This window comes from Schistocerca nitens, chromosome 7 (genome assembly GCF_023898315.1).
Source record: "Schistocerca nitens isolate TAMUIC-IGC-003100 chromosome 7, iqSchNite1.1, whole genome shotgun sequence".
Classification (NCBI taxonomy): domain Eukaryota; kingdom Metazoa; phylum Arthropoda; class Insecta; order Orthoptera; family Acrididae; genus Schistocerca; species Schistocerca nitens.
The window spans coordinates 387017781-387041266 of NC_064620.1; the positions used below are offsets into that span (position 1 = coordinate 387017781).

General features: G+C 35.8%; 1 protein-coding gene across 1 annotated transcript in view; it reads left to right on the top strand.

Annotated features, from left to right (window-relative positions):
• LOC126194994 (protein unc-80 homolog) overlaps positions 1-23486 on the top strand; it is a 1036886-nt gene that overhangs the window by 422786 nt on the left and 590614 nt on the right. Inside the window, exon 17 of the mRNA XM_049933411.1 lies at positions 20603-20741. Within this exon, the coding sequence (XP_049789368.1) occupies positions 20603-20741 (139 nt within the window). The remainder of the gene's footprint in view (positions 1-20602; positions 20742-23486) is intronic.

Consider the following 23486-nt stretch of genomic DNA (forward strand, 5'->3'; position numbering starts at 1 on the left):
ACAGTAGTGTATCATGATTTTGAAGGTATTTGGAGATTGAAGGAAAAATAAAAAGCAAGTTATAGAAAGAAGTTAAACAATCTTGTGCCTAGTTAAATACATTCACTTCTAGTCTGTGATGTGGTAGAGAAGGAACTTCAGTAAATCAGAATGTGAAACGTTTGCTCTGCATACAAAATCAGCACAAAATGACTATATTTTATTTATTTATCAGGTAGAGAATCAATCCGAGAAGACCAAGCCTGATTGATTAAAAATGAAGTGCTAAATTGCAAAATTGTTATTTTATGTCAGTTAATAAAGAATCGCATTACAAAATGTTTTTAAGTCTTCATTTCAAAATACTTGGTTTGGCATATCTTAGGTCATGTGTAAAACTTTCTAACTGTAACAAGAGTACTTTAGAAACATGTCATTAAATTAAGACAAGAACAGTGACTAACAGAACATAAATAGTCTTGTTCTGTAGCAACAGTAAAACTCCATTGATTATTTCAAAAAGAAAATTTACTTGGGAATCTATTGAAATACATTGTGAACTGATCTGTTATGAGGGGATTGTTGTCCATGCTCTTTGGCTGACATACATCAGTTACGTTCTTTCACAGTTCTCTGTCAAAGAAGTCAATAATCTCAAAAACCACAATTTGCTTGTCTTGCCATTAACACCAAACCACTACAGAAAGCCAATAACACACTTAATTTGAACAATTTGGAAATATGCACTAAATATAACAGGATATATTTTCTTTCTCGTGTAATTTGTATGTGTCAGGTGTATTTCAGGATCTGGAGCTATGAACTTTGGGGTATTTTTTTTTCCCCCTACTGTTTAATCCACAAAAAGAATCCTCTAGTTCAGGTTCACAAGCTAAAATTTCTCTGTAGCTATTAGCTCTGTTACATTTTATGAATTCTTTGATTATAGTGGTTCACACAACTAGAAGTGAGTTGGGGTTGAGCTCAATTCATCTTTACCATTGTATATTAATAATGCAAATGGAATTATAATGTCATACACAGTGATTTAAAAAAATGCAATCTATTGAAGATTTTTTTCTATTCTGTTCTCACTGTTTCATAAAGTTGAGACTGGTACAAACTAGCCAGATAAAATACCTGAATGATTGTTGTCATTTGGAATTATTCCTGCAGCTTAATGTCTACAGTGAATTTGACATGCTGTACTGCTCTCCACTGTGTTATGTCTGTCACTGTCTCTTGGTCCCCATTGTTTTCTGTAAGCATAGTGTCTCATTTCTCTTTCTCTCTCTTTCCTCAATCAGCTGTTTGATAGATGAGTTGACTGGTGGTGGGTAAGTGTAGCCCTAACACTATTTGATCTCCTATATCTGCAATCACATAGAGTGGCACTGCATTCAAGTATCCTGTTTTAAGCATTTGTTACAGTTACACAGTTTTAGGAGTTGTTGATGAAATTGTCTTAGGTGAATACTTTTTGAGGTTATTAATAACAGTTTTTTAAATGTTTCCACACATGCAGAATCTTCTGTAAAACTTTTATCCATTATGGATGTGCAACACCAAGACAGTGATGAATAAAGATTTTTCAAAAATAACCACAGCCAAGCATTTTTTGTTATGATTCAATTTTTATTTAACTGTAACAGCTTTTAAGTCACCAAGTGAATCATCATCAGATGCTACATAATTTCTGATGATTGATTGTAGCATTGTGTGCCCAGGACTCAGACTTGTGATGTAGATAATGCCTGACACCTAGCCACTTTGAGATATTTGTATAACTTTTTGTATCTTGCCACAGTTCCACAATGACCACCTTGATGCTAAAAGCAATCACTAAAAACTTTGTACCATCCAATGATGAGTTGCAAGGGGACTTGAAACCGGTTGTGGTAAAAAAGTTAAACTATCTCAAAAGGTGACTGATTGCAGTTATTTCTGAAAACATGTACAACCTATTAATTACCTTGAAACATAATTAGTTTCACTGTTTAAAGACTGAACATTTCCAAAATGAACATGCTCCAAAAAGGAAAGAAAAAATGTAATTGTATGTGTAAGAAAAGACTTAAGGACCCATTTATTAAGACTCATCCAGCAGATAATTAAAACGTGTATTGTCAGTCATAATAACCATTTGGGACTTATGCTGCCTGTGCCGTAAATGGTTTCTGACATGGTGCTTGGATGTGATGGCACAACCACACTTGTTTCAAATGTAACAGTGGAAAGTCCAGGATGGCGTAACAACAATGTGGTAAGGACAGCTTGTAGATCACTTATAAATAGATGTGGAGACACTGATCAGCAGTAGGAGGAGATGCCTATTTCCGACCACTTCTGCAATTTGTGTAAATGCAGGGCGGGGGGGGGGGGGGGGGGGAGGTTCGCCACCTGGATTCTTGCTCCCTGAATTTCTGGTGATACCAAGAGATATACCTTGCTCAGTTGCAGAAGAGTTTGTTGATGGTCTGCTGCACGAGCGTCGGCAGTATTGGTTCTGGCCCGTCATTTCTCAGGTTGTGTCAAGTTAACAGTTTGCTGATCTGCTGCATCAGTAGATCTACCTCGGCCACTAAGGCATCATAACCTGTGCATAACACTAGCACACTGCATGATGATTTTGCTGGCAGGAGCTGGTGTCATCAGGTCCTGGATGTTACCTGCCAACTGTGCTACTATGTCTAAATGCATGTCAGCCTGTGATCTATGATTGCTTTAACTGGCAGTGGAAAACAACTGCTCCATATTGGGCACAGTAAGAAGTTTGAAACAGTTTCCCTGACCAGTTTGTTTCTTTGGTGTTGCAACTACTGCGAATGCTTTCTGTCTCCAATATCTTCCTGAGAGAGGACCTGACAGATTCTTTTTCCAATACTGACACTCACCAGATCAATTCTGCTTTAAGCCAGTTGCAGGAGTTAGCCTCTGGTGATGAGGAAATTATGTCAGTGCAAACTTGGTAGAATCTGCCAAAATTCCAGAATATAAAAAACTGGCATCTACCTCCTCAGACCACAAAACTGGATTGTGTGGCCATAAAGGTGGTGGTCTTACAGCCAACCATGACACAGCAGGATTAGTGTCAGTCATTTTGCAAATATCTTTTGTAAACACTCCATTAATCCAATGGTACTATGCTGGTAAATCATGTCAGGGCCACCGCTTGGTTGGTACAACCTTTGGAGACTGTTATTTGACTATTACAATCTGCATGTACTTGGTACTATGGAATCGTACTACACAAAAATTCCCTCAAAATATTAACAGTAGCTTATTGATTGAAGGCGCAGGAGACAGTGAAAAATACAATGGCTCGTTCAGTTGATCCAAGCTTGCATTTCAACACCACAGAAGATGTAGGGAACAAAATGTCAGAGTTCTCTCGTAAGCACACATAACCTAATAACATGCATGAAAGATGCAAAATATAAAAAGCATAGTCAAAGAATAAGAAACCATAACACACACACATATATATAAAACACAGTGCCTTTGGTGTCTGGTATGAAATGTTTGGCACTGTGTTGTTTCTAAATACAAGCACATGGCATGTGCGACACAACACTACATAGGTCTGCAAAGTCGCCACATGTGGTTTAACAGTGCCACTGAACATCTCAATTAAACATTTGCTACATGCTTGTGGGATAATTAACATACTTGGCAGTTTGTCAGCTGTCTTTTTTGCTTTTTATATAGACATAAATTGTACAGTATGAGAGCAAATTATCTATAATTAGAATTCTTGCAGCCCACTAAAAAGTAACTGGATAGTAATAATAATGAGAAGGTGCTGATGGCATTTCTACATGAATCTGATTTGCTGATGGAGAACTGAGATAACATTAAGAACAAAGTGTCAGCTAAGTCACACAACACAATGAAAGTAATGTCAAATATACAGGGTTGTCAGAAACAGTCTGGAAAGCTTGTAAACATGCTGCAGGGTAGATTGTGCTGAGCAATAATTGTTAAGAAAAAAATTTGTCATGTTATACTATTTCCAAGTTATTTAGTATTGATGTTAGCCAATCAGGCCATCGCATGCACAAATTCAAGTTTCATGTAACCAAATGGAGAACACTGACTCTAGCAGGCTCCTTGAATTTGCAATGATGTAGTTGTCTAACTTCAGTGCTAAATAACTCGAAAACAGTGCAATGTTTCAAACTTTTTTCTTAACAATTATTTCTCATTACCTCCCCTACCACACCTTACAATCTTTTCAGACTGTTTCTGACTGCTGTGTGTAATGTGTTGATGATCAAAACTTGAAGTTGTAGAGCTACATGAAAGCAAACAAAGGATGTGTATTTACTAACATGACAGGAGTGAAAAGAGATACAGAGGGAAAAGCTATGAGGTTTTCACATGCTGAGAAATGAGACTTGATTCAATTGGCTAAAGGGAGACATTATAAATGACGTATATAAGGTCAGCCCATATAATTATTTGATATCAAACAAGAGTAACTTTGTGAAATGTTAAAAAGGTTTGCTATGCCAGAACTGAGAATCTTAATCCCAGTCAAGCATACAGTTAACTGTCGCAGAGTGTTACACAGATTAATTCCACTGCAGTATGAAAGGTGCAGTCTGAGAACAATGTGTAAAAGAGAAACATTTTTAAAATTTAGAACTTAGCCACAATCACAAATTTAGGATAAGTGTTAAACCTAATCTAGAGAACAGTAGGAATCAATTTTCTGGTTCATTTTATTGTTTACTTATTTCACAGTGCCATTCAGAAAGAAACAGTGAATTAATTGTGTACTTGTGACTGTTGCTGAACTTAGTATTCATACAAAAAAGAAAGAACTCTATGCATCATGATAGAATTAAGATTGTGGCACTAGCATCATTCACTTCATTCCTCATTACAGGAGCGTTAATGATTTCTGCCTGTGCATGTAAGTTAGTCAACTTCTGATAATGTACCTCTCTGATTTGTTTCTTTAAAACACTACAAATTTGTGGCTCTGTAGGCCTATTTGTTATTTATTTTCTTTTCGTTAATTTTGGTTAAGTTTGTGAGTTGTACAAACAACCACATACTCTCCCTCCCTGCTTATGGTAAATAATCAGTCTGATACACATCTTACAGATGAGGTAACAAGCACAGAACAAAATATAGTGAACAGGATTCTGTAACTTTTATGTGGTACTGAGGTATACAACACTTTGCGTCTCTGAAAGACAGAGTGAACTACATGATCTACCTTTCGTCACACTATCAGTTTTTGGAAAGATTTGGTTTATATGAGAGCTGAAGTAATCTATGTTCTGTTTAAGTGTTTTTGAGTTGTCAAGCGCAGCTCTATTTACAGAGTAATAAATGAACTATACTTTATAGAAATTACATTTGCATGAATGATTAAAAGGTTTTAATTCATAATTGCAGTAGGAAGATAAAGATACTTTAGAGCACAGAGTTAGAGAAGTCATTTCTCATAAGATATGGTCCATTTAATAAAATTACACTAACTTTGTACATTACCTCACACAAAAGTGTTTTTCAGCACCTAAGTTTTTAGAATACTTTGCACTCTTCTCAACTACTATAAAAGAAAGATACACACATTTTGAAAGTTTAATGTATTTCTTGAGTCTTACAGTTGATGTCTTCACTTTTTTGTTATTGTTGTAGACCTCTTGTAAGTGATGATCATGATCTAGCTTGTCTTGCACTCCAGAAGTAAAAATTTTACCCAAATTATTTGTCATTCAACTCATAGGACAGATTTAGTTCCATCACTTTCAGAATATCCAGTAAAAAGATATACAGCGCAAATAAATCATGCTGGTATTGTTGTAGAAATGAGTGTAGACTGAATTGTGCTGTATCTGATACTGCAAGCACATATAAATCCGGAAAAATGATTTTGCAAATGAGTCCCTTTTTTTAATTATATTTCAGCAGTATAAGCTCTTTGTGATTGCAGATAAAATAGTGTACTTTTGCACTTGCCAAGTATTCTTTTTTATTTTTGTCTAGAAAGTTGCATTTAAATAGCTGTAGATGGATTGTTATGTATCATAAACATTTGATAATGTAGTCTTATGAACAAAATTGGTTTTGGATGAATGAAATATCAATACTGGAAATGTTCTTACAGTTGTGCAATTTATGGTGTTTATAAATGTTATGGGCTCCTTACTGACATGAGTGTTTTGTTGTGTATGTTATGGGGACATAGCTGAAGAAGTATGTCTTTTGAGATAGGTTATGGTACAAAACTGGGAATATACAGTAAGTAAAATCTAAAGACACTGTTAGACAGTTATTGGAAAATCCTAATCTATATTTTAATATTTATCTTTTAATTTACATTTTAAACTTATCTTTCTGATTTAAGAGAAAGGTGTAATATTTGTTCTCTAAATCACTCACAAATCAACATGAATTGCATCAGTAATAATGTTAACCACAATTTTTTATCTATTTATTACTAAATAATATTTATTTGAGAAATATCATATTAATTATCAAACAATGGAAAATCCAGGATGGAGTGTAACAGTATTATGAAAAGGATAGATGCTACTCACCATATAGCAGAGATGCTGCGATAGGCACATCTGCAACTCAGCATCTCTGCTATATAGTGAGTTGCAACTATCCTTTTCAAAATATTGTTACATTCTTATTAGTTGTCACATATTTACCTTCTGAATAAGGGAAAGAGTATAAAAATGTTATATGTTATAAACATGCATATTTTTTGCATGTAAAAAATGTAATACTTCAATGTAAGCACAGTAGAAAGATGTTGATTTCAGTATAGCATGCAGTTTTTAAATCCTAGAACTCCACCATGACACTGAAGAAAGAGTTCAATAATTGACACTTTGACAGAGCATTTGGATGAAATACTAATATGAACAGACAGCTTGCAGTGCATGAAAGAACAGAGATGAATCAGAAAAGCAGGTTTTGTTGTGTTGTTGAAAGTGTCAGAGAACTTCTAGTTACAAAATTGCAGATAATACTCAGTTCAGTTTTATGCACTTTTTTGTCTGTAGTGTTATGAGGTGGATTCAGTTGCATGTGGAATGCATTACCTCAAAAATATTTTCTGTCATTAGTAAATACTGATCATTGTACTCTGATAGCTACAAGGTTTCCAGCTAACATTGTTTTATACAAATTTTGGGTATCAATAAAGTTTCCATTGAAGTCTGGCATATGATTCTTTGGCATACATATTCAGTAAATGAAATGAAACATCATTTATCTATTCTATTGAACATCTTAAAACTTGCTTTAGAATGAAACAGAATAAATTAAAACTTTGTATTTATATATGCACAGGGTTTGCCAGATAAAAGCGCAGTCTCTTATCTTCTCATGGTTATTTAGAGGGCAAGAACACTAGAAAAAACTTTATCAGAAAGAACACATTTTATTTGATGATGATATTTTCCTTTGTACATATTGTTATTTTAAATCTTTTCACAGGTTAAAAGGAATTATTCAGAACTACAGCAGGTAATCATCTTCTACATCAATGCATCCTGAATTTATAAAGACCTTGATGCACAAGTACAATGACTCCTTTAACATAGACTTGATTAAAAACTAATTGCTTCTTGTAAATAACATACACTCCTTTTCAGTACCCTTCAAAAACCCCAACTGAATAAGTGCCCTAGCCACAGGTTTGTAAACACATTGTAAAGTTTGGCTGCACAATTCCATTGACATGTAGACTGACACTTGTTGATATGACATCTCTTTTAAGTATACAATCACAGTTTGTTTAGTATAAAACACAGTGTCTGTCTGGCAAACCATCTGCATATATACTTGCACATTACATACCCAAATTGCTTTAAATTAAAAGGAGATGCTATTTGCACTGCATGTGTAAATCCTTCAGCTAATTTTTGTCCTGTAATTCTTATCCTGGATATTTGAAAGAAATGTGAAAGATTTAATATTGTGCTATGAACCTGTCTCTTGATCTTTAAACATCACTTCAAAGTTTTTGATTTGGTCTGTACTGCATTACAAAATAATATGTAACTCTATGTACTTTTCTACTAAATGGCTATAGGTAGGGAAATGTAGTTTCAGCATACTGCTCTGAGAGTGAGGAGGCAATAAGAAAAAGAACAAAGAAACCATGACAGACAGTAAAAGTGTAAGAAAGCACAACATTACTCAGCAGAGAAATAATTAACTCAAAGAGATGAGGAGAAAATGTAAGATACATAGAAAAAAGTTTTCAGATGATGTAAATAGAAATAAAAATTTGAAAAGGTATATATATTGGTAACATGCCTACTTGGCCAGAAAAGACAGAAAATAGAAAATGTGAAAACATAATTATAACATATTTGATACAGTTAATAGAGCTCGTTGGAGTGAGGTTCACACTGCTGATTTTTCTGTTGGTGTGTGTATGTGAACTTGATCCATGATACTGCCACTTCAGCCCACTTTTCTTTGAAACTCATTGTCACTTAGTATACGGGAACTTATGCTTGACTTGTCTGTCAGTTCTCATGAAGACAGCTGGCACAGGTATGGGCTGCTTCTGTTCTGTGGGTGTCACTTCGATGTCCTCTATTTGTGCTGGGCATTGAGCAAAACTGGCTGCAATAGTGATGGCGTCCACTCTGGAGTGCAATGTCATGCGCTACGTGCGGAGTCCACACACATAGGTGTACACAGGTTTGAGCCAATCTACTGAAACTGTATCCTGTTTGCTGTCCTTGTCAATTTTGTAATTGTGGCTTCCTCTTGAGACTACTTTGTATGGTCCAAAGTAAAGCAAAATGAGCAGTTGGCACATCACATAACCTCTGAGTCACATGTAGAACATTTTCTGTAGATCTTTGTGCATAGAAACCTTCCATTTCCATGTCTGACAGGGTTGATATGCTGAGCATTCCTCATTCTGGCCCTAAGTTGTTGCACGAAGCACATACGTAGTTTAAGAACGATTATCTATGAAAAAGCTAGTGTGATTAACTCCTCAGGAGCTGACAGCTGCTCGGCATAGGTTTAATTGAGCGGGAGAGCATTGTATGCCTTCCTTCACTGTCATTCACAATCCAAGCGAGACCAGAGGCACTACTTCAGACCACAACAAGGGGTTATGCATTAGGGCAGTTTTAAGCTGGGGGAACAATTCCACCATCCGATTGCTAGTGGAATGGTACAGTAGCTTGTAGTGCAGTGGTGGTAAAAACTGCACAGGAGAAAAAGTTTGTGGATAAGTTGGGTTTCAAATTGCCTTCTGTGGACTGTGATTATGTTTTGTGGAACACCAAAGCTATAGAGAACAACAAACGTATAGAACCATGAGTCCACCAATGCCTCGCAAGTCTTGGCAGATATTTCCCAGATTATGGTGACGTCTGGCCGCTAGTTTAAATGGTCAGTCACTGTGGGTAAATAACGTTGTCCCAAAGATTATGATAGCCGGCCCACTATGCCCACAGATAAATGCAAAAATCTGACTGATGGCATTGAAAATGAGAGACTGGTGCAAAGACATGCCTGTCAATCTTATTACGTGTAACAGGCATGCAGGTTCCCACACATGTCCGTCTCTTGCACTCCAGGGCACACAACTTTATTGGATACTAATTTGTCTGTGGCTCAGATTTCAAGGATGGGTCAGGTTATGCAGTGCATTGAAAACCTCACAGTGACATTGTTATGGTATGTAGGGTCGCTCCCGAACATTTGCTAAATCATACCAAATTTTGTGTGGCACATTCAGAGCTGAGACACATCCGAGTCACAACACTGTTCATTGCTTTTGTATAAGACAGCATAAGAGAGGATCTTCCTGCAATTCTGCCTAGTGAATGGAGTTTAAACTGGCAGGGTTCAGAGGTAGACAATCTGCATCAACATTGTTACTAAGTCACCATTGTGGGAAACTTGATATGACAGATAATGTCCACATAAATACAAGTGTAGTTAGTAAAGTTAAAATGTTTATTCACCCTTGGGTGAGAAATGCTTGAAAAGAGTATAAGCAACAATGTAACCATCCCAAATGAACAAACAATTCCATCTAATAGTCAATTATATCTTTGCTCACTAGTTATGGTGAAGTCAATATGTGATTCCGCTACAGCATCAGACAATCACACACTCGGTAAATTTATGTTATCATTGTGTTGTGTTACATTTTAAATTAACTCTGAACTTATAAACATAATGCTAATTGTACTTGACAGAAAAATGAAATTGTTTCGTGGAAGCCTGTGCATTAAAATGTCTTACTGACTCATTGGTTGCAATTGACAACCAAATGCTTTTTTTAAATTTTCTGGAGTCACGTTAATTTTCTATCAGATAACACATTTTTCAAAGTTATTTCTCACTTCTGAAGATTTGAGAAATTCCTTGCTGCTACAGTTCAAGATGTTTCGTTTTCCAGAGTGATGACCACCATAGTTATACCTGGTAAAAGCTTCTTCCTCTAGAGCAGTGAAAATCTTAGCTATACTCAAAAAATTTGAAGTATGGTAAACTGCTGCTGAAATTCTTGTGCCCTATGTTGCTATGATAGGTTGAGAGGGCAGAGGTATGTCTGGAGCAATGTCATTAAATGTCTGAATCCTTAATAGGGCTTTTAGCATAAAAAATTGCTGTGATGAGATTTATCTCCTGGAAAATGCTCTTAGTCCAGTTCACATTTCAGTTTCATGTCTTCAGTGTGAATAATAAATGAGGTACTCAGTTTTTCTGTATTTAATTTGAGGGGAAAGTTACATGATAGTGTCTGACAGTTGTAGGAGTATTTTTAAGAGATTCGCTAATAATCTCAAATATTCTCATTACAACATTCTTGGGCAAGAGGATGGAAAGTCACAGGAGTGGGTGAGAAAGTGAATGTGAAGGAGATATCAAAGGTTTCTATACATGTACAGGTTTGCAGTTGAAAATAACATCAGACATAGTACATGTTTTCTTCCACTTCCATTTATTATTTTACATTCTACAATGCATTTTGGAGGTCCTTACATCAGTTTTTAGGTTTTACTTTACCAGCCAAACTTGCTTTTTAAGTAGTTGTATAACTTGGTATTATGTCTGTCTTCAGGCAGTATACTGTTATATTACTTTTCCACTAAAGACAAAATACTAAATTATTTATCTGAATGTACCTTATTTTTTTATTATACCCAGACAGTGCCTCATAACAGGTGATTTCCTGGACTGTTTCTGCCTGTTGTGTCTCAAATTAATGCCTGGCATTGCTGCTGAATGGTGTATAAACCCTCTTTCCAGTGACCAAGATCCTGTTTAATGCTACAAAATAGCCTATTTGTGTATTTTCATTGGAATGAAATACGGTGGATGTATTGCTTTAGTATGGGTGTTCTGATTTTTCTTGTGATTGGGTTACCATAAGGAAGAAATGATGCCCCAGCCTTTTCCACGAGGCACGTTTTTTAAGTAAGGTCCATTTGAACATAAGTACACAACGAAAGGTTATTTCAAATAAGTAAATTTATTTTCAGAAAGTACATATCCACTCTATTTTTCAGCATAGTTGCCAAATTTGTTGAAACACGTATCATACCTCTCAACTGATTTTAAAATACCCTCTTCATAAAAACTTGCCACTTGCTCTGATAACCAAGAGTTCACTGCCGTTTTCACGTCGTCATCATTGTAACGGTTGTCACTAAGGTGTTCTTTGAGGTGGAGGAACAGATGGTAATCGCTCGGTGCAAGATCAGGACTGTAGGGTGGGTGGTCTAAAAGTTCCCAGCCAAAACTGGCCAATAAATCACGGGTCTGACCTGCAATGTGAAGTCTTGCATTGTCATGGAGAAGAACAATTCACTTTGTCAGCATGCCGCATCTTTTGTTTTGAATCGCTCTGCGTGTAGCTTTCTCAGGCTTTGGCAGTATGCTTCTGCATTGATAGTGATTCCTCATTGCATGAAGTTGACCAACAAAACATCATGCCTATCCCAAAACACCGACGCCATGATTTTGTGCTGGGACAGAGTCTGTTTGGCCTTCTCCTTTACAGGAGATTGTGTCTGCCTCCATTCCATGCTCTGATGCTTCGATTTGGGCGTGATATGTGAAACCCATGTTTTGTCTCCAGTTACAGTCTGACTCAAGAAGCCATCACCTTCTTTGTGATAACGAGTCAAGAACTTCATTGCACACTCAGATCTTTGGTTTTCGTGGTCCCCTGTTAGGAGTTTCTTTGGACCCAACAGTCTCCTAAACTTTAGGTGTTCAGAAACAATGTTGTAAAGTACTGATCTTGACACGTCAGGAAATTCGTTTGAGAGACCTGTTATTGTGAAGCACCTGTTCTCACAAATCCTTGCTTCAACTGAAGCCACCAAATCAGCAGTAATCAAAGAAAGGCGACCGGAGCGGTCCTCATCATGGACGTTGTCATGGCCATCTTTGAATTCTTGTATCCACTTGCACACTTTGCTTTCACTCGTAACAGTATCACTTTACGCTTTGCAAATCTGTCGATGATTTTTTTCAGCAGACAGGTTCCTTGCTGACACTGAGCGAACGTCACACGCGGCGGGTGAGTTGATAGTCTTAAACATTTTGAAAGCACAGAACAGAACCGTGCAGGTTAGCTACAGAGCCGAAACTGAGCACAGTTGTTCCCGAGGCATGCTGGTACATGACACAAGCACTTGTTGCGGTATGCACGTGAACTACTAATGTCTACAACAAAATGGACCTTACTTAAAAAAAGCACACCCTGTAGTGTCATCATGATGTCATTCATTCATTCATTCATTTTTTTTTTTTCACCTGATTCATTCTGAAATTTGTCTAGTTCTTCAAGTTTTGCTCCAAAAATAAGTCATATATCCTCTTCTATAGGATCATAAGACTTCTTTTATTTTGAAATTATCGAAGTTCACATTCCACATATTTTGCGAACAATATAAGCTTGTCCTCATTTGTCATTAGTATGTGTTCACTTGTCCTCTTCAGAACTTCCAACACATGATCTGTCGAATTTTGTTGTGGAAGTTTGGCCTTCTTGCATGGCAGAAGGTGGTTCTGAATGAATACTCAAAGTACTGATACTTTGTTCCTCCTCCAGTTGTGTTTCCTATGCAACAATTATCTCTTCTTCTAAAAAAAGAGGACACACCTTCTTCACATATTTTGTTTATTTTTTTCAGGCACAGAGCACTGAAGCACAGTGGAAGGAAGTTGCACAAGAATTTGAGATTTGCTACAACTTTCCTCATTGCGCAAGGGCTGTAGATGGAAAATGTGCAAATTGTTAATACTGCTCATGCTGGAGCACTTACTACAACTATAAATACACTGTCAGCATTGCGTTAAGGGTATTAACGGATGCCGATTAGCAGTTTCTTTATGCAAAAGTTGGAGTGCAGTGATGTATTTCAGATGGAGATGTATTTAACTGTATAACTTTTAACAAAGTCCTTCAAGTAGGTGAGCTGCATGTACCAGGACCTGAATTTCCATTTGGAAGAGCAGTGTTCAAGCCCTATGTAATTGTTGCTGACGATAGCCACACCCTATGTAACTGATGCTGATGATGCCTTTACACTACAAGAACATGAAATGAAACCCCGTACAGGTAACCAGAACAAAGACAGCAAAGAAAGAATATTTAACAAGAGGCTCATTAGAATCCGACAAGTTGTCAAAAATGCCTTTGAAGTATTATCCTCTGTTTTTTGTGTTGATCCCCATAAAGCAACTGTTGTGACTTTGTGCGGCATTTATCTTCATAACTTCCTAAAAGGAAATCAAGAAGCTTGCCTACTTTAATCGCCACAAGTCAGTTTCGATTCTGAGAGCCTAGAAGGAGGGACCGTAGAACCTGGGAGATGGAGAGACCACCCCCTCCACTTACATCGCTTTAAAGAATTGGTACAAATGTTGACGAAGATGCTAAGCAAGTGAGAAATGAGTTTGCAATATATTTTGTCACTGCTGAAGGACAAGTGGAGTGGCAATATCTGTTTGCTTAGCATTGATGATAGTTCAATGATAATTACACTAGTCATCACTCATTTTGCATCTGGGATGTGTTACATCAACTAGTATGTATTTTGGCGTGCAGAATCTGAATATACCTTTCAAAATGTTCCAGCACATACCATTTTTGAGTTTTTAAAGTTTTTTTTATTTTTCATATTCAGTATTTCACTTTTTGCTGTTCTTCTGTTTTGGTGTTTAATTGTTTGTTTTTGATTTGCAGAGGAGAGCTAGAAGATCTACAAATCTTCAGTAAATGGTTGCTGTGGCAATCCAGTGGTGTGAAAGAGATCCTCAATGAGTGTTTCCTGTGAAAGATAGTGCAAACTTTTTGTGTTTAAAACTTACACTAAGAAAAATGGCAACTATTAAATCTCGTTGCTCCCTAAACCACCCCAACAACTTCTGTTATGCGTGTGGAAAATTCAGTCCAATAGCCCAAAGAAAACCAATCACTGATTTGGAGAAGAAGGCATATGAATTGTATTTTGATTATCCTGTTGGTGATCAAGATAAAAATTTTGCACCTCACATTGCCTGCATAACCTGTACTACAACCTTAACCGAGTGGTTGAAAGGAAAACACTGAGCCATGCCATTCGCTGTTCTGATGGTGTGGTTTGAGCCTAATGAGCATTATTCAGACTCTTACTTCTGTTTTACAAATATTTTGGGACATTCAAGCATAACTAGACATAAAATAAAGTATCTTGAGTGCATTTGTTTGTGCCCCATGATGAGGGGTTGCCTGTTCCTGTCTGTAGCTTGAAAGCCATAGAACCAGACACCATGTCAAGTGAATCAGAAAGTATTGAACATATAGAAGAGTGCTGCCCTCAATATCATGACACTTTGACTCAGCTCTTTAATCAAAAGAAATTGAATGATTTGGTTCGCAATCTAAAACTTTCGAAACAGTAAGCTGAACTCTTTGGGTAGAGACTGCAACAGTGGAATCTTCTAGCTCCAGGGACAAAAATTTCCTGTTTCATATCAAGAGGTACTCCCTGCACTCAGTATTTCAATATGCAGAATTCAATTTGTGTATGTAGAGAAGTCAATGGTCTGGTGATGCAGCTAGGTGTACAACATAATCCACATGAGTGACGACTATTTATTGACTCCAGTAAAACCAGCTTGAAATCAGTACTACTGCAAGCAGTACTACTGCATAATGGCAATGCATTTCCATCGGTACCTTTGGCTTACGCAGCTAGGTGTACAACATAATCCACATGAGTGACGACTATTTATTGACTCCAGTAAAACCAGCTTGAAATCAGTACTACTGCAAGCAGTACTACTGCATAATGGCAAGGCATTTCCATCGGTACCTTTGGCTTACGCAGAAGACATGAAAGAAACTTAATGAAACCATGGCTTTGCTGCTAGAGGCAATCAAATATAAGGGTCATGAATGGCAGCTTTGCTGTGATTTAAAAGTTGTTGCACTCCTTATAGGTTTACAGGCTGGATTCATGAAATACTGCTGTTTCTTGTGCCTGTGGGACAGCTGTGACACCGAGAACCACTATACAGTGAAGGAATGGCCTTTAAGGAAACATAAATGTGAACATTACCCCATTGGTTGAAGCCAATAAAATCATTTTGCCTCCTGTTCATATCAAGTTGGGTCTTATCAAGAACTTTGTAAAAGCTCTGGGTAAAAGAATAGTTGCCCAAATTAAGTGAGGAAAAACTGAAAGAGGGTTTATTTGTTGGACCACAAATAAGGAAATTGCTCAAAGATCCAACCTTTGATACCAAAATCACAGATATCCAATTAGCTGCTTGGTCTTCTTTTAAAGCAATTGTGAAGGACGTTTTGGCTAACAGAAAAGACAAAAACTATGTTACCATTGTGAATGATCTGTTGGACAACTACAGGAAAATGGGGTGTAGAATGTCACTTAAAATTCAGTTTTTACATGCTCTCCTTGATTTCTTACCAAAAAATTTGGGAACCGTAAGCGATGAGCTTGGTGAACGCTTTCACAAAGACATTCTTACCATGGAACACCATTACCAAGGCCATTGGTGCCCTTCGATGATGGGTGACTACTGCTGGGGTCTTGTTAGAGAGAGTGATGAAACAGCAAACAAAAGAAGAGCTCTGTCATCACATTTTTCAAAACCCAAAGATGATTAAAGGTGAAAATATCTTTTGAACTAATTTGGACCTTTTATTAGCATCATGCCCATATGTTTATACAAAATAGTATTGATTTCAAACGTTCTGAATGTGTATTTTTGTTTTACTTAATTGTGTCAATTTTCGCTATTACTATTTTTTATTCTGCTGTGTATCAAGGAAATGTGATGTCATAGAGAAAAATTTATTTTACCAGTGTATTCAGCACCCCAAAATTAGGTAAATCCACCCATTTACAAACCAGATGCAGAAAAAAAAATTAAATTTGTTAACTAGTATTATCAAGTTCATTGAAAATGCTGTCCTTTTCAAGCAGTGCTGTAAACAACACATTTTCATTGTTCACTGTTATGCAAATAAATATCTGTAATAAAAGTTGTATAACTTGCCTCAAATGTGGATAAACTGAACCTTGATTTGTTAACATCCTTGAGGGAGAGCAGCGAATTATATGCATACCACTTGGATATGTACATCTCATCTCTGCCCAATCCTGGTGTTTTTGAAGATGAAGATTTATTGTATTCTCAGGGGAATTGTGACCTCAGGTTATGAAATTCGTTGTCCATCTCTTTATCAGTCATGCTGAATAAAGACACTAGTTGGTGATATTCATCACATTTTGTGTTGCTTTTATTATAATCTGAGGTGTTGGATCCCACAAGTGCCTTTCATGTACTCAATAAAATTTACTGTATTATTTTTTATCCACTCCATCTTGACAAGCAAATGAGAAACAAGATTATACTGACTGCTACGGAATGCACACAACTAAATTCTCTTTGTACACTTGTACCCAAGATGCAACACCATGAGTCTGACTGTGAAATCCAGGTGTGCAGTAGAAAATGTATCTGTGATCTGTGCCATGTTTTCAATGACTAAATGGATACAGGCACATGTGCCAGAACAGAACATTTCTTGGAATTCTAATGTCGATGTTGCAGGTACATGTCGCAGGAACTTGCAACTTGTGCCAGGCACAAATCTTTCCAACAAATCCCTCTGTGTGAACATAGCTTTACACTATACACATGCCTGCTGGTTATTGTTGCTAATATACATTACATTTTTGCACTCATAGCCACAACCTGTTCATCCTTATACCTCATGACGAACAGCTGCTTATTGAGTGGTCACCCTGTCTTATGGAGGACCTTTATAATCATAACATATGTTTCTTATATTGTGAATTGATGTTGTTTCTCAGATTTGAAAGAAAGTGACTAAAAAAATATATGTTTTTAGGTGGAAAAAATAAGGATGGGTGAGAGGTAATTATTGACACCCAGAAATGAATCTCTTTTACTGATGAAGATGTTAATCTGAATATGAGAAAGGGTAAGGGAATACATGGGGAAGGGAATCCAAAAGATGTGACTGAAATACATCTGAATGTAAAAATGTGCTCTATGAAATAAAGCTGTTGACATATTGAAGAAAGTTGGTAATGTTCAGAATGGACCAGAGGTGAAGGATTGCTCATAAAGATCCGAATGAAACAGGAATTAGGAAAGAGAAATATAAACAAAGTTATAAGTGGTGTAGGTATTAAAAAACAAAAAAAATGAAGACGAAAGCAGAAAACAGTAGCAACAAAAAATAAATGAAAGGAAGAAAGAACAAGAGAGGAAATGCTCCGGACAGACAGGAGATATTGCATTGACCATGGTTTCATATAAATAATATCTCAGCTGAGAATTTAATGCTTATTTCCATAAGAAATATTACACTTTATAGTCTTGATAATATGTCAATTCAAAAATACACACACAGTGCAATTTTAACTCTCCGCGAGTACCTATGCCGCAACACCTGCAATTACAGACTATAAAAAACAAAGCACTAAAAAATTTAATATTTCTCATGAAAAATCTACATGGGGAAACAACATAACCCTTATAAGAATTTAACAACTTTCCTGTTTCATGTGAATTTTTTTGTGTGTAATCTTATGGTATCTGTGTTCTAGTATTTTAATCATTGTCATTTTACCCACTGCTTTCATTTCTCCCACATATTTCTTTAATGTTTCTCTAATCTCTGTTTCCTATAAACTGAAAGTCTTCTCTGGTGCTTGAGAGTCATTAGATTGTGAAAGCAGTTGTACCAATCTGTATCCTGTAATTTTTGCGTGTTTCCTATATCATAATCCAGAGTAATCTATCTGTCATGTTCCTGTCTCATATCTCCCTCTTTTTCAGTTTAATTTATAGAAAGAAAAAAAAAAAATTATGAAGTTTAAGTTTCAAATAGACTTCTTCATGTTCAAGTTATTTCTTTCACCAATCACAACTTTTAGCAATATTATAAGTAGGCATGATCTACTTGGATTCCCTGTTTAATAGCTTATAGCCGGCCGAAGTGGCCGTGCGGTTAAAGGCGCTACAGTCTGGAACCACAAGGCCGCTACGGTCGCAGGTTCGAATCCTGCCTCGGGCATGGATGTTTGTGATGTCCTTAGGTTAGTTAGGTTTAACTAGTTCTAAGTTCTAGGGGACTAATGACCTCAGCAGTTGAGTCCCATAGTGCTCAGAGCCATTTGAACCATTTTTTAATAGCTTATGTTGCTGTTACTCATCTGTACATTTAAGTATAGACCATATAGTTCAGGTGCAACTATTCAATCACCAACATCCTGAGTTTTCTTGGTTATACACTCCATTATGGATTGTGATAGAGCCTAAAAATCAGTTATAATTTTTACTTTCTTAAATATAAATATTTGTATACTATATTTTAAATAAATGTTGCTTCCCTTATTGTTGCTGGATACGTAGTCTCCATCTAATCAAAGATTTAATAGAATTTACATTCATTATGTAACTTAATATGCTTTTCCAATATTGTGTCTAATTCAGATACAGACAAAGACAGTTTGTTCTATTTGCTACTTAGGCTTGGCGAAAAAAGAAAACAAATAATCTTCAACTACTAAATTCATTAAAATAAGTATATGTTTTAATTAATTGTTAAGATAATCTCTACAGCTTAATGTTCAAGGCATAATGAATAAATAAAAATTTTCTTTGAATTATTTTATGTTACCAGTGAATTCTTTGTGGTTCTGAAAAGACAGTTTTCTGTGTTATGATGCACAAAACATTATTTGTTTACGCTTTCGTAGAAGTACAGCTTTGTGATTGAAACTCAGGAAAAAATTAATATGAAAATTAAAGCTCCATGTGCAAGTGTTCTTTGCCTGCAAGAACTGTTTAATTGCAAATCTTTTAGATGAAGTAGTTCTACAGTATCATAGATACTGTCTATGTTAGTTTACACTGGGCTTATGCTTTTATGGATGGTCTCCTCACATACTCCACTAGTACAGTTACAGGAGAATACTCCTGTTGGTTCTCACTGCTTCCGCTGTAGCTCACTTGGGGCCTACAGTGTTACCAATATTGAGCAATGTAACTGCATGCCAATGAATTTCAAATGCTTGTGTTTTTGTGTTGGATGACTTGAACTGCATTATTTTTACAAACAACATTTCTTTATAAAGGGATAGCATGGAATCAAACTGTACAGAGGTAACTAGTTTTGCAAAGGATTAGGGCTGGATCATTCCTTTCCAAAAAGTTCTCTTGTTCTCTGTTCCGTGGAGGCAATGGACAAATTTCATGAAAATGTTTAAAAATTGTTGTTCATTGTTACATATCTTGCGGTATGAAAATTCTATGGAAGTACACTGTAAAATTGAATAATGCATTAATTGTACTGAATACACAGGAGGGTTCATTATGTGCAAAACTTGTCCTGTATGACAGTGTTTGAAGTGTATACTTAAATTTAATTTTTGAATGTCTCATGAGATCATATTTTTCTTGTGTTTCCTTTCAGTCTAAATATTCACTGCCCTTGAATATTGTTCTCTAGATTAACATAGAAGAAGATTGCACAACATGTGCAAAAATGTACTTCCCTATGAAAGCTTATTTGTCAATTCACTCTTTCATGCAAAATATTCCATACATACCAGGCTCTTCACCTGAGATTTATTTCATTATTCCATACATCACATGGGAGAGAATCTTCAGGCATAAGGAATGAGTCAGAATCTATTGTTATGTATTATATTCTAATTATCACTGTTTAGTGTTAATGAATACTTTTATTACAATCTCTAGATTTACTATTTAATTACTCTACTTTTTTGTTATAGTAATGATGGTAACTCAGTGATGAAAAGAATTTACAGGAAATGTTATTTAGTTGTTTTGATCTGTGCCCATTCTCTTTAGCAACATTTCACTGCCTTACAATTTTTTACTTTTATGCACCATCCTATTTGGGTACATCACCATATTCAAGGAGTATCCAAGGAAACGTTTTTTGACCATTATAAGATATTTGATAAGAAAATCATTATATTTGTAAAATAAGTTTTATTTGTCAACTACAAACACACACACACACAGTTATGCAAATTATCACATGTGAAAAATCAGAGGCACTAACCCCATTCCTTTTGGACAGATACATTGGTGAAGTTCATCCTGATCGTAACAAGCAGGTGTGTGGTCAGCCTGGAAACTTACCTCATGGAAATCAAAACCCCATCATCACTGTGACAGAACATACCCCAACTCCATCACCAGATTATTTAAAAAGACAGGTAAGTGATGTTAGAGAATCTGTTATCTAAATCCTAGAGAGTTCCTTCTAATATTTCCTTAGTGTACCTGGGGTTATGAAAACATTGTGTGTGTGTGTGTGTGTGTGTGTGTGTGTGTGTGTGTGTGTGTGTGTGTCAAACATTACTGCTCATCACATCTGTCATTAGTTGCCTAGTCTTGATGGAAAGTGTCAGTTTCTTTCCCATTGCAAACAATATTATTTTTAAAAGTTGAATTTTACATGGCCATTCGACAGGGTGGTCCCAAATTAGTCTACCTCAATATTCTTTTCATCAGTGCAGGGTCAATTCATACCAAGTGGTCCAAGAAAAAAATAATTGTTTGCTTGACCATCTCAGAAAAATGTTATATTTGCTGGGTGAATTCGCCAATGTTTAGCAGTCATATATATATATATATATATATATATATATATATATATATATATATAACAGAGGGAAACATTCCACGTGGAAAAAATATATCTAAAAAGAAAGATGATGAGACTTACCAAACAAAAGCGCTGGCAGGTCGATAGACACACAAACAAACACAAATATACACACAAAATTCAAGCTTTTGCAACAAACTGTTGCCTCATCAGGAAAGAGGGAAGGAGAGGGAAAGACGAAAGGATGTGGGTTTTAAGGGAGAGGGTAAGGAGTCATTCCAATCCCGGGAGCGGAAAGACTTACCTTAGGGGGAAAAAAGGACAGGTATACACTCGCACACACACACATATCCATCCACACATACAGACACAAGCAGACATATTTGTGTCTGTATGTGTGGATGGATATGTGTGTGTGTGCGAGTGTATACCTGTCCTTTTTTCCCCCTAAGGTAAGTCTTTCCGCTCCCGGGATTGGAATGACTCCTTACCCTCTCCCTTAAAACCCACATCCTTTCGTCTTTCCCTCTCCTTCCCTCTTTCCTGATGAGGCAACAGTTTGTTGCGAAAGCTTGAATTTTGTGTGTATATTTGTGTTTGTTTGTGTGTCTATCGACCTGCCAGCGCTTTTGTTTGGTAAGTCTCATCATCTTTCTTTTTATATATATATATATATATATATATATATATATATATATATATATATATATATATATATATATATTTTTTAAATTTATTGTATATTATTTTGAAATGGTGGCCATATTTGTTGAGGGCGCATTTGTTTTTTCGTATTTGTAAGCACCTAAATTTTTTTTTACAATTATTCAGTAGTGGATTGTCCTAAGCCTTTCAGATAAAATGCATTTAGTTCAACACACTCTGGGTTACAAATTAACATCATTATCACTTAGCTGAATGTGTTCTTTAATATATTTTTAATAGTTCAAAGTTATCAGCCACAAATTAAAAAACTCAGTTTTTGAACAGTAGTTTTCCAAAGAAAGATTAATTTCTCAGCTTTAATATGTTTTCTGTTATTAGAGTGCGTAGTATAGTTACTTTTTATAGAGTGTCAATGGTGAGCTGCATACACTTAAAAAGATACACTATTTTAAAAAATGGATTTTTAAAAATTTTTCCATTTTGTGGCCTGCAATATCTTTGTTGGGGCACCAGATAAAAATCTGAAAACTTAATGGACCTTTATGATATCAAACTTCAGTATAAATTTCAAATTTGAGATTCAATTGGAAGTTATGGAAAAAAAATTACAAACACGAGTCAAAAATACGTTTTAAAACATCTGCGATATCTAGGCTTATGGACTAAAATATATCAGTTAGAGTATATAATTTCATCATATCTATGATTATGTACTTTTTTTATTGAAAATAAGCATACTAATTACATTATATTGTTCTCTTGTTATTTGTTTTTAGTGCATCGCTTATTGAACATTCGAGAAATTTGTTTACTCAGATTGGGTGTTAGATTGTAAGTTCACCCAGTCACAGTTGTAAATTCCATGGAAGACAGCTTCCTTAGTACATTTTTAAGTGGCATCCACACTTTATCCTTCTCAGTTTTTTTAAAAGATGTCCTTGGTCCTGGAGGGTGATAAAATACAACATGTACATCTTGGTTTTGACAGTCAACACTATCAACTTCGCTAATCCACCACTGTTCATCATAAACACAATCCACTATGTCTTTGTTTTGAAGAACCAGTTGTACAAGTTTTCCACACTGATGAAGTTCACTATCAGGCAAAGTTGATGTGATCTTACACTTCAGTAAGTTGTGTGAATGGGGTACCAAACAATGAAAAGATCGAGTGCCATTAATCTTATGACAAGTGTTGTACCTTTTCTTCAAGACACTGTCATAGACTTCTTGTATTTCCTCACATTGTACAAAAACATACGTAATTCCTTTGATGTATTTTTACATAATTCAAATATTTCGTGAAGTGTTATGATATGATTGTCATCGTTCCACTGTAGACTTGCTTTTGTGAAAGCTCACTTTATTGTACCCCCGACACCACCACAAGCATTCTTCCCATGGCCTGAAGTAAAAAAGTGCCATTCTACATCAAACCCAAAATCTTCTTTATGAAAGGAGATGTTAATAATTTTTTTGTTTGTTTTTATATTGACTTACTACCCCATCCAAAAAGTAAATCAGTTTTTTTTGTGGTGGTGCTGTTAAATGTAGTTTGTTAATTTTAGTCGAAAAATGTGCACTGCTGTAGTGTTGTGTTCATGGTAGTCACTTATGACACAAAAGCTTTGGTTCATTAGCTTATCTTCATCTTTATAATAGAATACAAATGGATGAACTGTGGCCT